The sequence below is a fragment of the Coregonus lavaretus genome, assembly GCF_964263955.1.
Source record: "Coregonus lavaretus genome assembly, chromosome: 12".
NCBI lineage: Eukaryota > Metazoa > Chordata > Actinopteri > Salmoniformes > Salmonidae > Coregonus > Coregonus lavaretus.
The window spans coordinates 25862359-25885646 of record NC_139999.1 but is presented as its reverse complement, the minus strand read 5'-3'; the positions used below and the strand labels follow the sequence as shown (position 1 = coordinate 25885646).

At 43.9% G+C, this 23288-nt stretch overlaps 1 protein-coding gene across 7 annotated transcripts in view; it reads left to right on the top strand.

Annotated features, from left to right (window-relative positions):
• The window catches only part of LOC311138490 (eukaryotic translation initiation factor 4 gamma 3-like), an 83209-nt gene that overhangs the window by 9857 nt on the left and 50064 nt on the right, over positions 1-23288 (top strand). For 4 of the 7 annotated variants that reach the window (XM_084173189.1, XM_084173188.1, XM_084173186.1 and 1 more), the window contains exons 2-7: positions 9984-10083; positions 11812-11979; positions 13128-13220; positions 13615-13665; positions 13871-13903; positions 21690-21710. In XM_084173189.1, the coding sequence (XP_084029315.1) occupies positions 9984-10083; positions 11812-11979; positions 13128-13220; positions 13615-13665; positions 13871-13903; positions 21690-21710 (466 nt within the window). The remainder of the gene's footprint in view (positions 1-9983; positions 10084-11811; positions 11980-13127; positions 13221-13614; positions 13666-13870; positions 13904-21689; positions 21711-23288) is intronic. The other 3 variants (XM_084173190.1, XM_084173191.1, XM_084173187.1) reach the window with 1 other exon arrangement.

The following is a 23288-nucleotide window of genomic DNA, read 5'->3' as shown; positions in this document are numbered from 1 at the left end:
CTTTAGATTTGTGTGTATTGTTGTGAATTGTTAGCTATTACTGCAATGTTGGAGCTAGAACACGAGCATTTCGCTACACCCGCAATACCATCTGCTAAATATGTGTATGTGACCAATAAGATTTGATTTTGATTTGATTTGAAACCGCTCAGGGATTTCACCAAGAGGCCATTGGTAACTTCAAAACAGTTACAGAATTAAATGGCTGTGATGGGAGAAAATTGTGGATGGATCAACAACATTGTAGTTACTTCACAATACTAACCTAAATGACAATGAAAAGAAGGAAGCCTGTACATAATACAAATATTCCTAAACATGCATCCTGGCACTAAAGTAAAACTTCAAAAAATATACTTTATGTTTTGAATAAAAAGTATTATGTTTGGGAAAATCCAATACAACATATCACTTGTGTACCACTCTCTTAATGCTTTCAAGCATGGTGGTAGCTGCATCATGTTATGTGTATGCTTGTCATTGGCAAGCACTAGGGAGTTTAAGGATAAAAATAAACGGAATAGAGCTACGCACAGGCAAAATCCTAGAGGAAAACATGGTCCAGTCTGCTTTCCAACAGACACTGGGAGACAAATTCACCTTTCAGCAGGACAATAACCTAAAACACAAGGCCAAATATATACAAGTTGCTTACCAAGACGAAATTGACTTTTCCTGAGTGGCATAATTGGTTTTAATTTAAATGTAATGTATGGCTAGACTTGAAAATGTCTGTCTAACAATGATCAACAACCAACTTGACAGCTTGAAGACATTTTAAAAGAATAATGGGCAAATATTGTATAATCCAGGTGTGCAAAGCTCTTATACTTACCCAGAATGACTCACAGTTGTAATCGCTGCCAAAGGTGATTCTAAAATGTATAGACTCGGGTGTCAATACTTATGTAAATGAGATATTTGTGTATTTCATTGTCAAAAAGTGTGCTAATATTACTAAACATGTTTTCATTTTCACACTATGGGGTAGTTTGTGTAGATGGGTGACCAATTTTTTTTTTTTTTATCCATTTTGAATTCAGGCCGTAACACAACAAAATCAAATCACATTTTATTTGTCACATACACGTCTTTAGCAAATGTTATTGCGGGTGTAGCGAAATGCTTGCGCTTCTAGCTCCGACAGTGCAGTAATATCCAACAATTTCACAACATGTACCCAATACACACAAATCTAAGTAAGGAATGGAATTTAAGAATGTATACAGATATGGACAAGCATATCTTTCTTGGGGTGCTCTAAGTTGATGTTATGTGTTTCTGGCATTGAGAAATAGGTGCTACACTCCCTTTTTAAGCATTTATTTGTTGTAGTGGGAACAGCAACTTAAGAACTCTATAATTTAAAAATGTATATATTTTTATTTAGAAATGATTGGCTTCTGTTCCGTTCCTACAACACTATGTATTGTTTTAAAAAAAAGTGTGTATTACAGTGTCTGTAATGAAGAAAAAATTAATAATAATCTTTGAAAACCTGTAGCTGTTGAAATGAAAACATGTAGCTCCCCTCTCTTCCCTACAAAGCAAACACAATATTGATGAGTATAATGTAAAACTGGAGAAGTTAATGCATGATCCCATAATAATAGGTTTTCAATATTGCTGACCAATTTAAGATCAATTTGATGTAAAGTTACTCCCCCATGAAGCCAGTAGAAAGAAATTGCAATAGTCAAGATCAATAAATGACTCTTAGTGCAATATAACGTAGGAACTGGTTCGCTCAGACTCTCTAAAAAACTTTATGTGATGTGTACACATTAGGAATTTTCCATGAGACTGACCAGGTGAAAGCTGTGATCCCTTATTGATGTCACTTGTTAAATCCACTTATATCAGTGTAGATGAAGGGAAGGAGACAGGTTAGAAGGATTTTTAAGCCTTGAAACAATTTAGACATGGATTGTGTATGTGTGCAATTCAGAGGGTGAATGGGCAAGGCAAAATATTTAGTGCATTCGGAAAGTATTCAGACCCCTTGACATTTTCTACATTTTGTTGCTTTACAGCCTTAATCTAAAATGGTTTAAATTGTTTTTTTCCCCTCATCAAAGGCCACTCTAAAAGGTGCAGTTTTGTCACACAACACAATGCCACTGACTGCAGGAATGTCCACCATAGCTGTTGCCAGAGAATTGAATGTTAATTTCTTTACCATAAGCCGACTCCAACGTTGTTTTAGAAAATTTGGCAGTACGTCCAACCGGCCTCACAACCGCAGACCACGTGTATGGTGTCGTGTGGGCGAGCGGTTTGCTGATGTCAACATTGTGAACAGAGTGCCCCATGGTGGCAGGTGGGTTATAGTATGGGCAGGCATAAGATACGGACAACGAACACAATTGCATTTTATCGATGGCAATTTCAATACACAGCGTTACCGTGACGAGATCCTGAGGCCCATTGTAGTGCCATTCATCCTCCGCAATCACCTCATGTTTCAGCATGATAATGCATGGCCCCATGTCGCAAGGAACTGTACAGAATTCCTGGAATCGTTCATCTTTCCCTCGATCCTGACTAGTCTCCCAGTGGTTTTTGCTCTGACATGGACTGTCAACTGTGGGGCCTTATATAGACAGGTGTGTGCCTTTTCAAAATTGTGTCCAATCAATTAAATTTACCACAGGTGAACTCTAATCAAGTTGTAGAAACATCTCAAGGATGATCAATGTAAACAGGATACACCTGAGCTCAATTTCGAATCTCATAGCAAAGGGTCTGAATACTTATGTAAATATGTTTTATAAATTTGCAAAAATGTCAACTGTTTTCGCTTTGTCATTATGGGGTATTGTGTGTAGATTGATGAGGGGAAAACATTTAATTAATCAATTTTAGAATAGGGCTGTAACGCAACAAAATTCAAGGGGTCTGAATACTTTCTGAATGCTGTGTGTGCTCAAAATCTGTTTTGTATTCCGCAGATTTCATTTAGAAAAAGCCCATGTTATCACACACGAACCTGCAGCCACTAGCTACAGTGGGGAAAAAAAGTATTTAGTCAGCCACCAATTGTGCAAGTTCTCCCACTTAAAAAGATGAGAGAGGCCTGTAATTTTCATCATAGGTACACGTCAACTATGACAGACAAAATGAGAAAAAAAAATCCATGAAATCACATTGTAGGATTTTTTATGAATTTATTTGCAAATTATGGTGGAAAATAAGTATTTGGTCACCTACAAACAAGCAAGATTTCTGGCTCTCACAGACCTGTAACTTCTTCTTTAAGAGGGTCCTCTGTCCTCCACTCGTTACCTGTATTAATGGCACCTGTTTGAACTTGTTATCAGTATAAAAGACACCTGTCCACAACCTCAAACAGTCACACTCCAAACTCCACTATGGCCAAGACCAAAGAGCTGTCAAAGAACACCAGAAACAAAATTGTAGACCTGCACCAGGCTGGGAAGACTGAATCTGCAATAGGTAAGCAGCTTGGTTTGAAGAAATCAACTGTGGGAGCAATTATTAGGAAATGGAAGACATACAAGACCACTGATAATCTCCCTCGATCTGGGGCTCCACGCAAGATCTCACCCCGTGGGGTCAAAATGATCACAAGAAAAATCCCAGAACCACACGGGGGAACCTAGTGAATGACCTGCAGAGAGCTGGGACCAAAGTAACAAAGCCTACCATCAGTAACACACTACGCCGCCACGGACTCAAATCCCCCTGCTTAAGCCAGTACATGTCCAGGCCCGTCTGAAGTTTGCTAGAGTGCATTTGGATGATCCAGAAGAGGATTGGGAGAATGTCATATGGTCAGATGAAACCAAAATAGAACTTTTTGGTAAAAACTCAACTGTCGTGTTTGGAGGACAAAGAATGCTGAGTTGCATCCAAAGAACACCATACCTACTGTGAAGCATGGGGGGTGGAAACATCATGCTTTGGGGCTGTTTTTCTGCAAAGGGACCAGGACGACTGATCCGTGTAAAGGAAAGAATGAATGGGGCCATGTATCGTGAGATTTTGAGTGAAAACCTCCTTCCATCAGCAAGGGCATTGAAGATGAAACGTGGCTGGGTCTTTCAGCATGACAATGATCCCAAACACACCGCCCGGGCAACAAAGGAGTGGCTTCGTAAGAAGCATTTCAAGGTCCTGGAGTGGCCTAGCCAGTCTCCAGATCTCAACCCCATAGAAAATCTTTGGAGGGAGTTGAAAGTCCGTGTTGCCCAGCGACAGCCCCAAAACATCCCTGCTCTAGAGGAGATATGCATGGAGGAATGGGCCAAAATACCAGCAACAGTGTGTGAAAACCTTGTGAAGACTTACAGAAAACGTTTGACCTGTGTCATTGCCAAAAAAGGGTATATAACAAAGTATTGAGAAACTTTTTTTTACTGACCAAATAATTATTTTCCACCATAATTTGCAAATAAATTCATTAAAAAACCTACAATGTGATTTTCTGGATTTTTTTTTCTCATTTTGTCTGTCATAGTTGACGTGTACCTATGATGAAAATTACAGGCCTCTCTCATCTTTTTAAGTGGGAGAACTTGCACAATTGGTGGCTGACTAAATACTTTTTTTCCCCACTGTAGCTTGTCAGTTGACGTTCGAAATTGGCGTTCTGCCCACGGAGCAGTGACAGAGTTCTATTGGGCAGCGGGACACACTTTTCACGGCACTTAGATACAAAGTGATTTTCGTAGCAGGTTAGGAGAGTATTTTTTCTAACCCTTTTCCTAACCTTAACCTCAGTCTCCTAACCTGCTTCGTTATGGAAGGATAATGTCCTCAAACTCGGGTTGGGCAGTATCCAGATTTTCATACCGTTCTTGTACCATACCAGGGTATATGGTATTACCAGCAGTACACACAAGGGATGCTATTTCTTTCCAAATGGGGGAAAAAATGACTAATTAGGGAAGCAGGGATCTGCTGTAACCAAGAAGCTTGATCTTTCAAGCTAGCCACTTAGCTATCAAGTTAGCAAACCAAATGCATAGCTGGAGCCCTGAGGTGGAGATAATTTATTTGGCACATCTAAGATAGTTATCTTAAAAGTTATAAGCAGTGGCATAGCATGAGCTTTAGGGCGCCCCAAACAAACAAAAACAAATTGACAGTATTGAAAATGTTTTTTTTCTTCTAAATACCCCGCCCAAGCCTACCTCACACTGATTAAAAGCCCAAGCCACACTTTGATGGCTCTTTTTAACACAGGAGACTTCTCATTAAAATTATAGTAAAGTCAACCTTACATTTTCTCAAGAACCTTGCTCCAAGATCTGCTAAAGGCGTCTGAATAAGCTAACTTCCCATGTATTGTCAGTAGTAACTGTAGTGAGAGGCAGTCCCAGGCCACAGCAGGCAGCGTCTTGAACCTTGTGTTTATTCAGTGCTGTGAGAACCTGGTCTGGTGGGCCAACGGAACGGAGCACAGTGAAGGGGTGGTTTTGTGTCTGCACCATCTTGGCTGTCTCCAGTCACTTCCTGTGCCTCCACTCTGAACCCAGTGCACTCTGCCTCAGGTAGGCTATAGCTCCAGGCTGCTACAACTACAGACTGGGAGGGAGCCTCAGGGTTAGTCACTGTGCTATTAGATGGGTAGAGGAGAATACTCTGTAGTAGATACAATTTGCATATCAATGCTATAACAAAAATGTCTGTTTCTTGTCATTATAAAGTGTAATGATTTCTTCACTCTTGAAAGTGACTCCTTTCTCTGGGCATTCTGTGAGTCTGGTGATTCAGAAGGTCATTTGAGATTTTGTTCATTTAGGCCAACATTTTGTTCTCACGGAAACACTTTTTAGTTGATCTAATTTGTCTGCAGAACAGTCAAGTCAGCAGAAAATCCTATTTGACTTTCTAACACTGAACTACTCCCTCTCCCTTTCCTTTCTCTTATTCTATCAGCACCTCTCGTTCTCTCTCTCTCTCGCACTCCCACATACACACGCCGCACATAAGTGGCTTTACATGATGATACAGGGACACAGCGGCTTTTCCAGTTGCTTTTCCTCCTTTGCTGGCTCTAATTGGGAAAAGTCGGTGGAGGGTCTTGGCTACTGTACGTTCAAAGGCAAAATAGGGGTCGGGATAGGATGCAGGATAGTGCCTGTAGCAGTGGCCCCAAAATGATTGGTAATGAACTAGACATTGGATTGGTAATGAACTACTAGACTGTTGCAGAACCTGGTGATCTGTGTCAGAGCCTGGATACCTGAACCTGTACTTGAGATCGGCTTTGGGGTTAGGTTACAGGTCTGGGCTGACCTGGCAGGAGGCAAAGGAGCAGAGTGGCTTAGAGGGTTGGTTTTTGTTAACATCATGGTACAGTGCCAGTGTCTACTGAGCTGTGATAGGTGCCCTTCACCGATCAGAGTGTTTTACATGCATGTAAAAAGGTTGCTGTCCGGGGCAGACCAGGGTTTCCCTTCCCAAGTTTCACTGTGTTCTGTCTGCTGCATCAAAACATGACATGTTTTCTAATGAAGCTGAAGCCTAGGTTCCCTACAGTTGCTAAAGCTCACTTGTTATCCAGTCCCTATTGGCCACAGGTAGCGATGAGCTGATTACCTGGCTGTGCATAATTGTACAGACATTAATTTATTTTGTCTGATCCCTTGGCCTTTTGTAACTCTAATAGATGACATATTTTCCTCCGCTCTCGCTGCAGAAACTAATTGAAGCTCAAACTAATGACTAATTAGTGTGGTCAGCAACTCTCATGGCTGTAGCTGGTGCTTGCAGGGTTGAATGGGTAGTGCCAGTTAGGGCTGGCACAATTACCGTTAACCGTGTAACTGACGGTTATGGATGAAGACAGTCATGAAAATACAATAACCCTCAAAACGGTAAACATTTTTTTATAATATTAGTTTTTTGTGTGTGTGTGGAACGAACAGCTGACGGATGAAGGGACGGCCGGTCATTTGTGCAGTAGAGTCAGTTTCTGCAGTAACTTGGATGAACTCTTTACAACGTGATGAAACGTTTGTTTCTCATTGCTGAAACAAGCAAGCAAGTCTTCGGTGTCTGCAGTCATTTGGCTGACCAGTAACCGTCATCTAAAATTTCATGACCATCACATCCCTAGTGCCATTGCCTCTGAGGGTAATATGTGGGTATGCATGTCATTATAAGGCCCAGTGGAATTGGGCTTGTATAACAAAATATGGTAGCTAGGACACTGGCCTTTGTTGACAGCCAGTTCTTTCCCCTCCAGTCGCCCTTTAGATCAAAGTCTAAGCCACATTTTGCCAAATGTATCAATGGATTCACACTTGTTTATGAATCATATTGTGTTAACAAAATCTTGCTTTGCACATGCAAAGGGATTTGGTTAGGCAATTCATCACTACATCGCAATTGCAGCAATCAGATCAAATTGTAATTCCAGTAAGAGACATGCGGTCCCTCCTGCCAAATCCCTGGCGGTGTCAGCTGTCTCGTCTCACTTGATCATTTTCCCCTCTGCTGTCGCGTGGCCTGCTAACCTCTGACCCCTGGAGGAAACGTCCTTGCTGCCTGCGAATCACATTCCCTTATTGTCACTACCCCCTTATCTCCAGCCCCTCTCACACAGACACACCACACAAGACCGCACCGTACCAGGATTCACTCCTGTCTGTTTTATCCCTAGACTGTGGCTATAGCTGTCCCCCTGACCATGTTAAAGGTTAGTGAAGTCACACTCACAGTAGGGATCTCCACTCAGACTCTGTTTGGCTTTATTTAGCACCTCCAAGTGCCTTTTTGATGCTCTATTTCCTCTTCCACATAAGGGATATTTATACCCTACGGAGACTGACCCTACGGAGCGTAGCGCAGTGTCGTTTTTCGTCACAAAAGGGGCGGCTCCTTGTAGTGCGCTGTGACATTCTATGTACTCCGTGCCACATGAAAATTGTAACGTGCCATATCATTCCTTGCATAGTCATGGGGGCATGGTTGTGTAGGCAATGAAGCTCGCTTGGTTCCTTAATCTGATCTATAGGCTATGCATCAAAGTAACCTATTTTGCATTGATAAGTAAATATAATCTCAGCGACTGTTCAAACAATAAACCAAACAACATTGTAGCCTTATTAGAATCCCCCCCCAAAATGAATTTTGTTTTAGAAGTAATAACTATTTATTCCAGGCTATTGGTAAAAACAGCTGTGAAATATGTACTTTTTCTCTGCGACCAAAACAGGATGACATTCTACTTTTAGAATACATTGAAGCAGCATATCAAATTGCGATAATGTAGGTTACAAGTATAAAAATATTAGCCAGGGCATATTATTTAATTCTGAATCTGATTATTTCACATGGCGATGTGGGAAGCTAAAGGGCTAGATAGCTTGCAGTGTTTAGCCAACTTGCTAGCAAGGGAATACATTTACATTTGAGTCATTTAGCAGACGCTCTTATCCAGAGTGACTTAGTTAGTGCATTCATCTTAAGATAGCTAGGTGGGACAACCACATATCAGTCATAGTAAGTACATTTTTCCTCAATAAAGTAGCTATTTTGTTAACACCAATATGATTCATTAACAAGTGCCAGTCCATTGACGCATCTGGCAACATGACTTAGACTTTAACAAGACAAGAGAGACTCTGATTTTGCTTTCACAACAAATGAGAAGATGAAAATAACCTCTGTCGCACCCTTGTGAATGTTGCTATTTTGGAGTCTGGACCTGCGAGGTATCATGTTACCAAAAGGTGCACATTACTCTAAAGAAAATCTGACTCCACCCAGCGCACGAACACCCGTAGATCTACGCACGTTAAGTGTGGAAACCTATAGCAGGCCCTCTTTATGCTGCGTAGCTGCTGTCTCCAGTTCCACCGTTATAAAACATATTGGGAGGAGTGGTGGTTTTTGGCGGGAAGCCAGGGGAGACTAGGGCCCCTGCAGGCAAGGAAAGAGTGAGGGAGAGAGGGATTGGTGGGAGGAGGGCGGGATTTGGGGAATGACTAAAAAGTGTCAAGAGGGGAAAGAAGAAAACCAGGCGTTCTATTTCCCTGAAATCATGTGACCAGTGTGTGTGCCGCTGTAAGTCCCAACAAACCGCCTGAGCAGGTTACTGAGCTCCTCTATCTGTCTGGCATTCCCCCTCTTTTCATCCTCCTCATCACTCCATCATTGCAGTCACTGATGAAATCAAAGTTTATTTGTCACATGGATACAGGGTGTAAAAGGTACAGTGAAATGCTTACTTGCAAGGTCTCCTCAACAGTGCAGTACACTATCAAAATATTAACAAATTAGTAATAAAAAGCAGTAAAAAATTGTGATGTTGGAAATATATACACAATAAGAATATACAGTAAATACTATGACATTTGCGAAATTGAACACAACCTGATAAACATCAGTCATGACTCATGATCACATGTTAACAACCCTATCAGGAAATAGAAAGACCAGACTGTCCCTGGATAAGGGGTTCTTTAAGTAGACTAGGCCTAGATGTGACACAGTACATTTCAGGAATTTATTTTCAGCAGTCATGATTGACCTATTAAGTTAGTAATAGATTCTAAAATGAACTTTGAATTTGGTACCTTGAATGAAACTCGTTTCTTGAGTAAAATAGGAATCGGCCATCTGGAACACGATCATTCCTAGAGTAGGAGTTTTGGAAGTCCATGTCGGGATTTCCCTTTGACACACGCTCCCTGGTAAAGGTACACAGTGTACTCTTGGAGATGGGGCATTTAGGGAGGGGGGCCAGTGGTGTCCGGGATGGGGAAACATTGGCTAAAAACCTGCTAAAGGAACTAGAGAACTTGAGGACAAAGATGTGATAAACTTGCGATGTATGAAAGTTTCAATTTAAAGACTTGAATGTTTTTGCCAGATTTATTAGCCGTAGACTGTTTAGAACAATGCATCAATATCCCAAAGCATGTGAATGTGTGTTGCTCCTGCTGTTGTTGAGGTTGTTGATGTCCCCACCTTTTACCCGTTTTGGCCTTAAGTTGACACTTTTTCAGAATTTTCCTTAATATGACGCGTCCCAGGTTCTCTCGGGTTCAGCCATCCCTGGATGACCGCATCTTCCCCACACAGCCCGGTGTCGCTGCCGTCTACAGCGTGAGTACATATACCCTGCACCACACACACTCACACATTCCTACTGCACCACATACCCATACGCTCATACCACACACACTCTGGTTGTGAACCTCGCAAGCAAACCTCAACCACATCTCAGGTCTGATGCACAGTCTGTTTAGTTCTCACATTCATAAAATCTAGAAAACAAAGGCCTGGTGTGTGTATGTAATGTTGCGTATGTGTAATGTATGACAGAAACAGAAGGGAGATCACTTCTCAACCTGACCTCGGCCTGCTGCTGGAAAGATGTGGCTTTCACCTCAGGGGCCCACTGCAACATAGTGATTCATAATAACCGTCAGCATCACACCCCACCTACCCCTGCTGTGCCCCCAGTCCACTTACTCTGATGCATGAGCTGACCCCCTCTCCACTGCAGTGTGTGTGTGTGTGTCTGAGCTGCTGCTCTGCTAGATGATGCTGTGCTGAACTGGAGGTAAGGGTCTGTGAGGGGGAGGAGACAGGAGACAGGAGCCACCCATACATTGGAGATGATGCTGTGGATTATTTGAGAACGTATGAAAAATAGAACATCATTTTCAGAACCTCTGCTTGGAAACCAGACACCGGCATCTCTTCCTATTGATTGTGGTCCAGTGGAAGTAAAGCATAAAGGTTTATACACAACAGGAGTCGAAAACCAAATCTGTAATAATGCACTGAGGTTATCAACTTTGCTATCTCACTTGTATTTAAGTTGAATACAGATTTGTGCGCAAGGTAGTTTTGTCATACGTTGTCTGATGTAATTGAGGTCCTATCACGTCATGCTAGCTAGTTGATAAGGACATACACAGCATTGAGAAGTGTCAGTTGCAAATGACTGTGTGGGATTGGTTAGCGGTTTGAAAGGCTTTGGTCTGCTCTGCTGCTGAGGAGAGGGCTGCTTTCTGGACTCTCTTCCCCTGCATGTGTGGCTCCTGCCCCTCCCCCACCCCGACTGTCACACTGCGTGTCAGTGGAATCAGTCACCGGCAGAGACTCCTCCCCTGGCAACAGAAGTCAGATTAGCTGCTTTATCCTGGGTCAACCAGGGGAAATGGGCCACACAGAGAGAGATGCTAGGGAGAGTAAACCAGCGTTAAGAGAAAAACAGTATAATTTTGTCGTAGGACAAACAGAGGAGTGTTACCGCTACCTCACAGAGACTCCTGTGCAGAAGCAGCAGCAGCGGTGTAGGCAGCACCTGCCTGCCTGCTGCCTGCATTATCTGCTGTGCCAGGCCTGCTGCCGCAGCAACACCTGCAGTGGGTTACAGCTCACAGTAGAGCACAGTGGCAAGGCAGGGGGATAGTACAGCATGAAGCACACTGCCTGCAAAACACTGCAAAGGGAAAGACCGGGCAGCACTTCACAGCCAGGGCAGAGCCTGAGTCTGCACAGCAGGGCACAACACACTTCATGTCCAGCATAGGCTCCTCTGCACAGAAACAGACAGGGGTTAATCCCTGCCTTAGCACCTTATTTATATTCCTCAGCAGGAGCAAGTCTAATGACCTGTGGAATCCTGTGCATGTGTGACTGTGAACATTCTCTGGGTGATTCTTTGCCAAAATGTATACAGCTTCAACACACTAACAAATACCGGATATCATGTAACTCAACACACATACAAGCATATACCCTCTATCTTCCTATGTCTTCAGTGACTCTTTCATTTTGTAATCATCTGATGTCCTCTCTATCTCTCTCTGTGTGCTGTAGGTACCGAGGCACCCTGGTCCTCCCTACACAACTCACGACTACACAAAGGGACACCCTAACCTGGCGGGCACGCCGCCAGGGCATGCCCACTCGCAGGCGCTCTCTCAGGTATCATTACCCACAGCTTCCCCATATCGCTACCCTAAGGGCTGGGAGGCAGGCGGAGGGGTGAGTGTAGCCGAGTCTCCGCCGTCATCCTCTCTGCATCTGACCATTAGTCTGTCCGTCCGTCTGCCTGTGTGTTTGTCTGTATTTCTCTCGCTCTCGCTAACATCTTTATCAAAATGCCTGTTGCAGCGTGCTTCGAGTGTGTGAGTTTGTTAATGAGTTAAATACACAGAGTGCCTGTTGATTGGTCGACGGTTGTGTTTTTGTAACTCTGTATGTCCTGTGCTGTTTGTCAATAGTCCAAGAGAAGCACATTTGTCTTAATGATCAGAATTCCATAGGACATCAGCAGCTTCCAGACTGCTGCGGCGCTCTCTTTTTTCCTCTCTGCTCTCCATAAGAGCCTGCTAAAGGGGTCATCAATTTGTCACTGAGACAGCAAGTCAATTACATTGCTTTTGCTGTGATTTGCTAGTTTCTCCTACTGCCTTGAAGTGCACACGCACACGCACACACATACACATAATCAAAAACACTTGGTTGCAATTCCATAATGTGTCAGCCTTTGCGGAAGCTGTGTGTGTGTGTGTGTTGAAAGGGTTCCCATGACCCTGTGTGTTCACCATGGTCCCCCCAGCCCACACACTGCCTCGGCCTGAAGGAGCTGCTCTCTCTGGCCTAATAATAGTGTCTGCAGCCGGTGGCACAACTTTAATTATCCCAGCTATATAGCCACACCACCAGCCTCTCATGAGGACAAGAAGAGCTGCTTAAATTCCCTACACTGCACACATGAAGTGATGCGATACAGGGGCTGGTATTATAAAAGCTCCTTGGAGATGTAGTCAAGCACAAGATATCCCCATATTTAGCTCTCAGGCCTAACCCCTGCAGAATGTACCAGATAGGCTGAGACATTGGTCTTTTTCAGTGTTTAACTAGACTACTACAGTAGATTTACCATGCTAACACACACACTGTCCATTATTCTCCATTGCTGAGGAGAACAACAGTTTGGTTGGTCTAAATAATTGTGAACTCAGGTGAAATGTCCAAACTGATGAGTCATCCCATCTCTCATCAGCTTGTTCTTAACTACTATTTTCCATCTCTCTTCCCTTTTTCTCTGTCCTAAATACGACCCCTTCTCTCTGTCCTTTCCTCTCTTTCCTACATCCATCCATCCCTCTGTCCCACCCCTATGACAGTCTCCATACACCACTGGACAGAATACTGGCTCAGCACCTCTAGTGTACTCTCCTCAGACCCAGCAAATGAACACACAGCCGCAGAGTCGCCCGGTAAGTGCCCGTTCTCTCTCTCTGCATCATTCGTATGTATTATGACTGGTGTGCTTTGGGAAACCCAGACAGATCATGTTTCATTTTGATTGGCCTGGAGGGGTACGGTGTCATCTGAGGTAGTGATTGACATGTTCTGGGTTCAGTAATGAGTCTGATGACGTGTCTTCCAGGAAGTCCTCTACACACCCTCTGGCATCTGCTGTGTCTGTGATGCTTTCCAGTCTTGAGTTATCTAAAAGTTGTTGATAATCATTCCCGTAAATGGTGTGATCATTTTGTGTTACCTGATTTTACAATGTCACCCAGTCATAATGCATTTATTCAGTGTGCCAATGACTTTAAGATGATATACTTAAAGGATTGTACTGTTCTATCTGCACTTTCAATGTAGTCATCCATGCCCAGCCCCAGCCCCAGCCCCCCTGTCATATGGAACCACCAGGTCTGCATCATCTCCTCTAATGGCAGTAAACATGACAACGTGGCAGATCTACTGCTCTCTCTGTGGTTTTGTATTACCGTGCCTCAGTGTGCCCCTCATTGTTCATCTTGTCTCTCTGTCTCTCTTTGTTACTGTCCTCCTCTCTCTGCTTTGCCATCGCTGCCTCACTCTCTTTCTGCCGGACCTCTCACCTTCTCCCCATCAGTTTGCGACGGGCCCTCGACCAACCCACCATCAGGTAACTTACCCCATTTTGTCTGTCCTCCCTTCTTTTCCCTTAGCAAGAACTGCTTAGTGCACTTTACCACACTACTGTTATTGGTTGGCAAAGAGCTTCTGCTCTCAGTGGAAATAGGCCCTGTTTATATAGGAAGTCAGTGTTTCCCAACTCCATTCCTCAAGTACGTTTTGGCTTCCCAGTAGATTACAACGGCGATGGACAGAGTATGTTGCCACTGCTCAATGAGAATAGCCTATGCAGCTGCCAACACCTCAAACGTGTTGACGCATTTACGCCGACATGACCCCAGTAATCCTACTGGGGTCAAGACAGAAATCCACAATAAAAAATAAAAACAAAAACAAGACTTTGTCTCCCCTCTGCATTCAAGCATCCCTTCGCAGCTGATTCTGACCAGGCCAAAGAAATTACAAGAGCGATAGATATGTTTATAGCCACGGAAATGCGCCCCTTCTCGGTGGTTGAGAAGAATAGGGGGTTTCAACACTTCGTGAAAGTACTTGAGCCACATAACGAACTTCGCCCTCTCGCACCCATTTCAGCAAACAGGTAGTACCCGCTCTACAGTTGAAGTCGGAAGTTTACATACACCTTAGCCAAATACATTTAAACTCAGTTTTTCACAATTCCTGACATTTAATCCTAGTAAAAATTCCCTGTTTTTAGGTCAGTTAGGATCACCACTTTATTTTAAGAATGTGAAATGTCAGAATAATAGTAGAGAGAATTATTTATTTTAGCTTTTATTTCTTTCATCACATTCCCAGTGGGTCAGAAGTTCACATACACTCAATTAGTATTTTGTAGCATTGCCTTTAAATTGTTTAACTTGGGTCAAACGTTTCGCGTAGCCTTCCACAAGCTTCCCACAATAAGTTGGGTGAATTTTGGCCCATTCCTCCTGACAGAGCTGGTGTAACTGAGTCAGGTTTGTAGGCCTCTTTGCTCGCACACGCGTTTTCAGGTCTGCCCACACATTTTCAATAGGATTGAGGTCAGGGAAATGTGATGGCCACTCCAATACCTTGACTTTGTTGTCCTTAAGCCATTTTGCCACAACTTTGGAAGAATGCTTGGGGTCATTGTCCATTTGGAAGACCCATTTGCGACCAAGCTTTAACTTCCTGACTAATGTCTTGAGATGTTGCTTCAATATATCCACATAATTGTCCTTCCTCATGATGCCATCTATTTTGTGAAGTGCACCAGTCCCTCCTGCAGCAAAGCACTACCCACAGCATGATGCTGCCACCCCCGTGCTTCACGGTTGGGATGGTGTTCTTCGGCTTGCAAGCACCCCCTTTTTCCTCCAAACATAACGATGGTCATTATGGCCAAACAGTTCTATTTTTGTTTTATCAGACCAGAGGACATTTCTCCAAAAAGTACGATCTTTGTCCCCATGTGGAGTTGCAAACCGTAGTCTGGCTTTTTTATGGCGGTTTTGGAGCAGTGGATTCTTCCTTGCTGAGCAGCCTTTCAGGTTATGTCAATATAGGACTCGTTTTACTGTGGATATAGATACTTTTGTACCTGTATCCTCCAGCATCTTCACAAGGTCCTTTGCTGTTGTTCTGGGATTGATTTGCACTTTTCTCACCAAAGTACGTTCATCTCTAGGAGACTGAACGCGTCTCCTTCCTGAGCGGTATGACGGCTGCGTGGTCCCATGGTGTTTATACTTGCATACTATTGTTTGTACAGATGAACGTGGTACCTTCAGGCGTTTGGAAATTGCTCCCAAGGATGAACCAGACTTGTGGAGGTCTACAATTTATTTTCTGAGGTCTTGGCTGATTTCTTTTGATTTTCCCATGATGTCAAGCAAAGAGGCACTGAGTTTGAAGGTAGGCCTTGAAATACATCCACAGGTACACCTCCAATTGACTCAAATTATGTCAATTAGCCTATCAGAAGCTTCTAAAGCCATGACATCATTTTCTGGAATTTTCCAAGCTGTTTAAAGGCACAGTCAAGTTAGTGTATGTAAACTTCTGACCCACTGGAATTGTGATACAGTGAATTATAAGTGAAATGATCTGTCTGTAAACAATTGTTGGAAAAATGACTTGTCATGCACAAAGTAGATGTCCTAACCGACTTGCCAAAACTATAGTTTGTTAAAAAGACATTTGTGGAGTGGTTGAAAAACTGGTTTTAATGACTCCAACCTAAGTGTATGTAAACTTCCGACTTCAACTGAATATAAGCAAGCTGAAGTTGTCAATGAATTACGCCGGATAGTGAAATGAGAAGTACCGTGCTACAGACACGCCCCCTTTGTGTGCCACACAAGTGTGCATATTTTTCTCTTTGTAAGAACATTACAGGATAGGCCTATACAATGTCTGAGCCATGTTTACATATTGATTTCACATGCATATTGTACTTTATTTTTGTGTTGTTGATGAGTAATTGTGTGTTTTTCATTTAAGAAAAAACAAAGTGTTGGTATTCCCGATTTGTGCTCTCATCAGGCATTATGACTCATGATCATACACTGCTCAAAAAAATAAAGGGAACACTAAAATAACACATCCTAGATCTGAATGAATGAAATAATCTTATTAAATACTTTTTTCTTTATATAGTTGAATGTGCTGACAACAAAATCACACAAAAATTATCAATGGAAATCAAATTTATCAACCCATGGAGGTCTGGATTTGGAGTCACCCTCAAAATTAAAGTGGAAAACCACACTACAGGCTGATCCAACTTTGATGTAATGTCCTTAAAACAAGTCAAAATGAGGCTCAGTAGTGTGTGTGGCCTCCACATGCCTGTATGACCTCCCTACAACGTCTGGGCATGCTCCTGATGAGGTGGCGGATGGTCTCCTGAGGGATCTCCTCCCAGACCTGGACTAAAGCATCCGCCAACTCCTGGACAGTCTGGTGCAACGTGGCGTTGGTGGATGGAGCGAGACATGATGTCCCAGATGTGCTCAATTGGATTCAGGTCTGGGGAACGGGCGGGCCAGTCCATAGCATCAATGCCTTCCTCTTGCAGGAACTGCTGACACACTCCAGCCACATGAGGTCTAGCATTGTCTTGCATTAGGAGGAACCCAGGGCCAACCGCACCAGCATATGGTCTCACAAGGGGTCTGAGGATCTCATCTCGGTACCTAATGGCAGTCAGGCTACCTCTGGTGAGCACATGGAGGGCTGTGCGGCCCCCCAAAGAAATGCCACCCCACACCATGACTGACCCACCGCCAAACCGGTCATGCTGGAGGATGTTGCAGGCAGCAGAACGTTCTCCACGGTGTCTCCAGACTCTGTCACGTCTGTCACGTGCTCAGTGTGAACCTGCTTTCATCTGTGAAGAGCACAGGGCACCAGTGGCGAATTTGCCAATCTTGGTGTTCTCTGGCAAATGTCAAACGTCCTGCACGGTGTTGGGCTGTAAGCACAACCCCCACCTGTGGACGTCGGGCCCTCATACCACCCTCATGGAGTCTGTTTCTGACCGTTTGAGCAGACACATGCACATTTGTGGCCTGCTGGAGGTCATTTTGCAGGGCTCTGGCAGTGCTCCTCCTGCTCCTCCTTGCACAAAGGCGGAGGTAGCAGTCCTGCTGCTGGGTTGTTGCCCTCCTTCGGCCTCCTCCACGTCTCCTGATGTACTGGCCTGTCTCCTGATAGCGCCTCCATGCTCTGGACACTACGCTGACAGACACAGCAAACCTTCTTGCCACAGCTCGCATTGATGTGCCATCCTGGATGAGCTGCAATACCTGAGCCACTTGTGTGGGTTGTAGACTCCGTCTCATGCTACCACTAGAGTGAAAGCACCGCCAGCATTCAAAAGTGACCAAAACATCAGCCAGGAAGCATAGGAACTGAGAAGTGGTCTGTGGTCACCACCTGCAAAACCAGTCCTTTATTGGGGGGTGTCTTGCTAATTGCCTATAATTTCCACCGGTTGTCTATTCCATTTGCACAACAGCATGTGAAATGTATTGTCAATCAGTGTTGCTTCCTAAGTGGACAGTTTGATTTCACAGAAGTGTGATTGACTTGGAGTTACATTGTGTTGTTTAAGTGTTCCCTTTTATTTTTTTGAGCAGTGTATATGGAATCAGGAATAACAATAGGTTGTATTTTCTTAAATAAACACAAATTAACTACAGTAACTTTTGCCGTTTCATTTTCCTGCTGTACCGAAACCGAACAGTCACCCCAAAACCGCAATACGTACCGAACTGTGGGTTTGGTGAACCGTTACACCCCTAGTGTTGGGGGTACTTGAGGACGGGAGTTGGGAAACTCTGAGAATATATGGCTCCCCTTCCCGCCTGCTTTCCACCCAGGCATGCAGTCTGATTGTGTTTGTCAACAGCCATTCTCTCTAGATTTTTGCCACATTGTTGTTAAAGGCATATCCAAGAAGCCTGTTGCCTGACTGCCAGTCGCACAATGATGCTAGATGTTTGCCATACTATAGTGATGACTTCTTCTCATGTTGTGGACTTGCTAGTCAAACTGTTAGTCAGACTTAGTGTCAACAAGTGTGGTACTGCTAGTAGTGCGCCAACATTTTGGAAACATCTTGTCCTGTTTTCTGACATTGGCATGCACTATGTTCTCGATTCTTCTCCTTTTAATGAGGGTTATACTGAGTCAATGTGTTTTTAGATTATCTGATGAATAGATGCTTCATATGAATATGATTGCATGTTTTGTTTGTGAATTGAGTGTGTGTGTGTATGTGTGTGATTGAGCATAACTATGTGATTGCTGAGACGATCCTGGGCACAGAAACGGAGCCCGTAGCACCTTCCTGGTGTCTCCTTCTGAGAAGCAGATGCCATTTAAAGACACTGGGTCCCATAGGCAGACAGGCACCCCCCACCCCGTCCATAACTTGTTGTCCAACATTCTCACCTTCTGGATCATTCTGTGTTGGTCATTTTGACAGACTATTAATAGGCAGCCTCCTATGTCAGTCAGGCTCAGTGTGTCTGAATCTGAACTGTTTACTGGCACAGAATACACAGGACATGCCCTGTCACATACTGGCTCTGCTCTGTGCTGGCACTGGCCTCTCTTGTGCCGCCACGGAAGTGGAGTCGGAAAGCAGATGAAGCAGAACTAAAGGGCTATTATACGGCCAGAGAAAATGGGCCTTGTCTCTGAAATAAGTTGCAATCCCCACGCACAAAAAGTGTTACATAGTGATCTGAAAATTCATTCATCTTCCGAAAACCTCTCTTTATTCAGCTGGATTACGTCATCCAACCTCTCCGTGTTACTCTTGATTTATCTTTGCTAAAGTAACGTCAGTCTTTTGCTCTTTTAAGGCTGCGAACCAAGAGGTCAGACATAAGGATAAAGTTGTTGTATGGTAGGACAATATTAGTTGTAGCCTATATCTCCACTTTAGAGACATCCAAGTAAATTGTATCGGTATTGTTTTTGAGCTGGTGTTTAATGTGAGTAGTTTTCATCCAGCTTTCCTAGTAAGAGTTCAAATTCAGTCATTGAAAGGTCCGATATTAGCATCATTAACATTTTGCATCTTGCATTAACATTTAACTTGCGCGGTTGAGGCCATGTCATTGTGGTCTGTTTGAAATACAGTGGGGGAAAAAATTATTTAGTCAGCCACCAATTGTGCATGTTCTCCCACTTAAAAAGATGAGAGAGGCCTGTAATTTAGTCAGCCACCAATTGTGCATGTTCTCCCACTTAAAAAGATGAAAGAGGCCTGTACACATCAACTATGACAGACAAAATGAGAAAAAAAAATCCAGAAAATCACACTGTAGGATTTTTAATGAATTTATTTGCAAATTATGGTGGAAAATAAGTATTTGGTCAATAACAAAAGTTTCTCAATACTTTGTTATATACCCTTTGTTGGCAATGACACAGGTCAAACGTTTTCTGTAAGTCTTCACAAGGTTTTCACACACTGTTGCTGGTATTTTGGCCCATTCCTCCATGCAGATCTCCTCTAGAGCAGTGATGTTTTGGGGCTGTCGCTGGGCAACACAGACTTTCAACTCCCTCCAAAGATTTTCTATGGGGTTGAGATCTGGAGACTGGCTAGGCCACTCCAGGACCTTGAAATGCTTCTTACGAAGCCACTCCTTTGTTGCCCGGGCGGTGTGTTTGGGATCATTGTCATGCTGAAAGACCCAGCCATGTTTCATCTTCAATGCCTTTGCTGATGGAAGGAGGTTTTCACTCAAAATCTCACGATACATGGCCCCATTCATTCTTTCCTTTACACGGATCAGTTGTCCTGGTCCCTTTGCAGAAAAACAGCCCCAAAGCATGATGTTTCCACCCCCATGCTTCACAGTAGGTATGGTGTTCTTTTGGATGCAACTCAGCATCTCAGCATTCTTTGTCCTCCAAACACGACGAGTTGAGTTTTTACCAAAAAGTTCTATTTTGGTTTCATCTGACCATATGACATTCTCCCAATCCTCTTCTGGATCATCCAAATGCACTCTAGCAAACTTCAGACGGGCCTGGACATGTACTGGCTTAAGCAGGGGGACACGTCTGGCACTGCAGGATTTGAGTCCCTGGCGGCGTAGTGTGTTACTGATGGTAGGCTTTGTTACTTTGGTCCCAGCTCTCTGCAGGTCATTCACAAGGTCCCCCGTGTGGTTCTGGGATTTTTGCTCACCGTTCTTGTGATCATTTTGACCCCACGGGGTGAGATCTTGCGTGGAGCCCCAGATCGAGGGAGATTATCAGTGGTCTTGTATGTCTTCTATTTCCTAATAATTGCTCCCAGTTGATTTCTTCAAACCAAGCTGCTTACCTATTGCAGATTCAGTCTTCCCAGCCTGGTGCAGGTCTACAATTTTGTTTCTGGTGTCCTTTGACAGCTCTTTGGTCTTGGCCATAGTGGAGTTTGGAGTGTGACTGTTTGAGGTTGTGGACAGGTGTATTTTATACTGATAACAAGTTCAAACAGGTGCCATTAATACAGGTAACGAGTGGAGGACAGAGGAGCCTCTTAAAGAAGAAGTTACAGGTCTGTGAGAGCCAGAAATCTTGCTTGTTTGTAGGTGACCAAATACTTATTTTTCACCATAATTTGCAAATAAATTCATTAAAATTCCTACAATGTGATTTTCTGGATTTTTTTTTCTGAATTTGTCTGTCATAGTTGACGTGTACCTATGATGAAAATTACAGGCCTCTCATCTTTTTAAGTGGGAGAACTTGCACAATTGGTGGCTGACTAAATACTTTTTTTCCCCACTGTAAGCAGAGCTATCATTGTTGGCACTCCTTGATACAAACAACAAGCTCATGTCTGCCAGCCAAAGTGGAGCAAAATCCTAGTTGGGCTACCATGCATGTTGCCAGGGCAAAGCAAACTGAAAGGGAATAAAAAGGAGCGTTCCCATCAGGATAGACTCGGACTCCCGCCTCCCTCACTCTCTCTGTCTTTACTCCGAGATGTTGGGAATAATACTGTGGTCACACTAGTGAGCCTGGCTGAGTTTATTCCTATGTGAATGGTAGCAGCTAGATAGACTCTGTGATGTCACATAACTCAAGAGTGTAGGCCCTGGCTCGCAGCCCTCGACACCCTGTCTGTGTTGCTAAGTCATCGCTGTGGGAATAGTCGGCTCCACACTGGGACTGATAACCACCCAGTTGGCAAAAGGGTCCACCGGCTGCATATTGTTACGGCGTGTGTGTGTGTGTGTGTGTGTGTTGTGAATGATTGCCCGCTGTGTTGGGCTCCACACTCATCAGTGCAGTCTCCCATTGGCTTTTCTCTCTTTCTTGCTTCAATACTCAAGGGAGGATTCAGGCCCATCCAGGTAATAATGACTCTTATCATAACTCTCTGCAGATGCATGAGGAACACTCCTACCTACCTACCTACCTACCGGTCCTAACCCCTAACATTTAACCTTTAACCTCAGAGTCTTCCTGTGGCCATCATCTTCACTACATTTTTCTAAGTAGAAAACCCCTCTCTCCCCCCAACATAATAATCTAAGACCACCACACTCACTCTCATCATCTTCTCTCTTTTTAACAAACAAAACCTTTTTTAATAATTCCATCATTTTGATCAATTTTTCTTTCCTCATGTTTGCTTAGTTTGGATGAACTGCATGCAGAATATTAGAACTGTTAACTCTTCCTTTTTTGTGTGTAATTTTTACCCCCTTTTTTCTCTGCAATTTTGTGATTACGATCTTGTCTCATCGCTGCAACTCCCCAACGGACTCGGGAGAGGCGACGGTTGATTCATGCATCCTCCGAAACATGACCCGCCAAACCGCGCTTCTTAACACCTGCCCGCTTAACCCAGAAGCCAGCCGCACCAATGTGTCGGAGGAAACACAGTTTAACTGACAACCGAAGTCAGCCTGCAGGCGCCCGGCCCGCCACAAGGAGTCGCTAGAGCGCGATGAGCCAAGTAAAGCCCCCCCGGCCTAACCCGGACGATGCTTGGCCAATTGTGCGCCGCCATATGGGACCCTCGGTCAAAGTTTTTATTTTTATGAAAGGAACCTGATTTAAAGAAAGGTTGTGTACACTTCAGGGTGCCTGGTCTCTGAAGAATTATTGGAACCTGAGTCAACTATGTGGTGAACTTGAGCTCTAGTCGTTAGGATGTCGGCCACAGCTGTTTGGAGTCTTTCATCTTTCCCCGAGTACATTGATTGCTGCGTAAAATGTTATGAGTTCCCCCAAAAGAGCCTGGAAGCACTGAGCATCCCATTGATTGTGATATTTAGTCTTCTGCAATCAGCATAACTTCTGCAGTCATGAGAACATTTTCATAATTTTGTGTTTTGACATGTGAAGAAGAGCTGTCTCCAAATCGTAAACACAACCTATACACAGAACTATATTACACTGTAACCCCAGGTATGTATAAATTAGCTATAGTATAAACAGTAACAATTTATCTTAGAGCACTATACAAATGTGAACGTTGTGGACACTGCATTGTAAAGGCCATTTGGTTGCATATAGAGTCAGCATGTGTGGCTGCGGAGATAGATAAGTAGGTACAGGTGTTGCTGTGCGCTGGTGGACTCTGGCAGCATGGCACAGTGCTCTCAAAGCCCTGTTGTAACAGCACAGCAAGTTGGGAGGCAGAGGCGGCTGGTAGACCGCTGTGTTCTGAGACCTTTCACAACCTCCATCTCTCTCTGATGAGAGGGCTGAGTGAACCCAGCTGGTGGGGTCAAGGAGTCCTATGGGTGTGCTATGGGTTTGTTAATGCTGCCTGGGGAAAGATGTGCTCTGACTGTTTGAGAGTGTCTCTCTGTAGACCAGAACAGAGAGTGATGGAGTGGAAGTGCCATCCACCTGGTCCTCTGAGATGATGCCGTCTGTCCCTAAGGCCTTAGTGGCTTCTCTCTCTGAGCCCCTGCGTC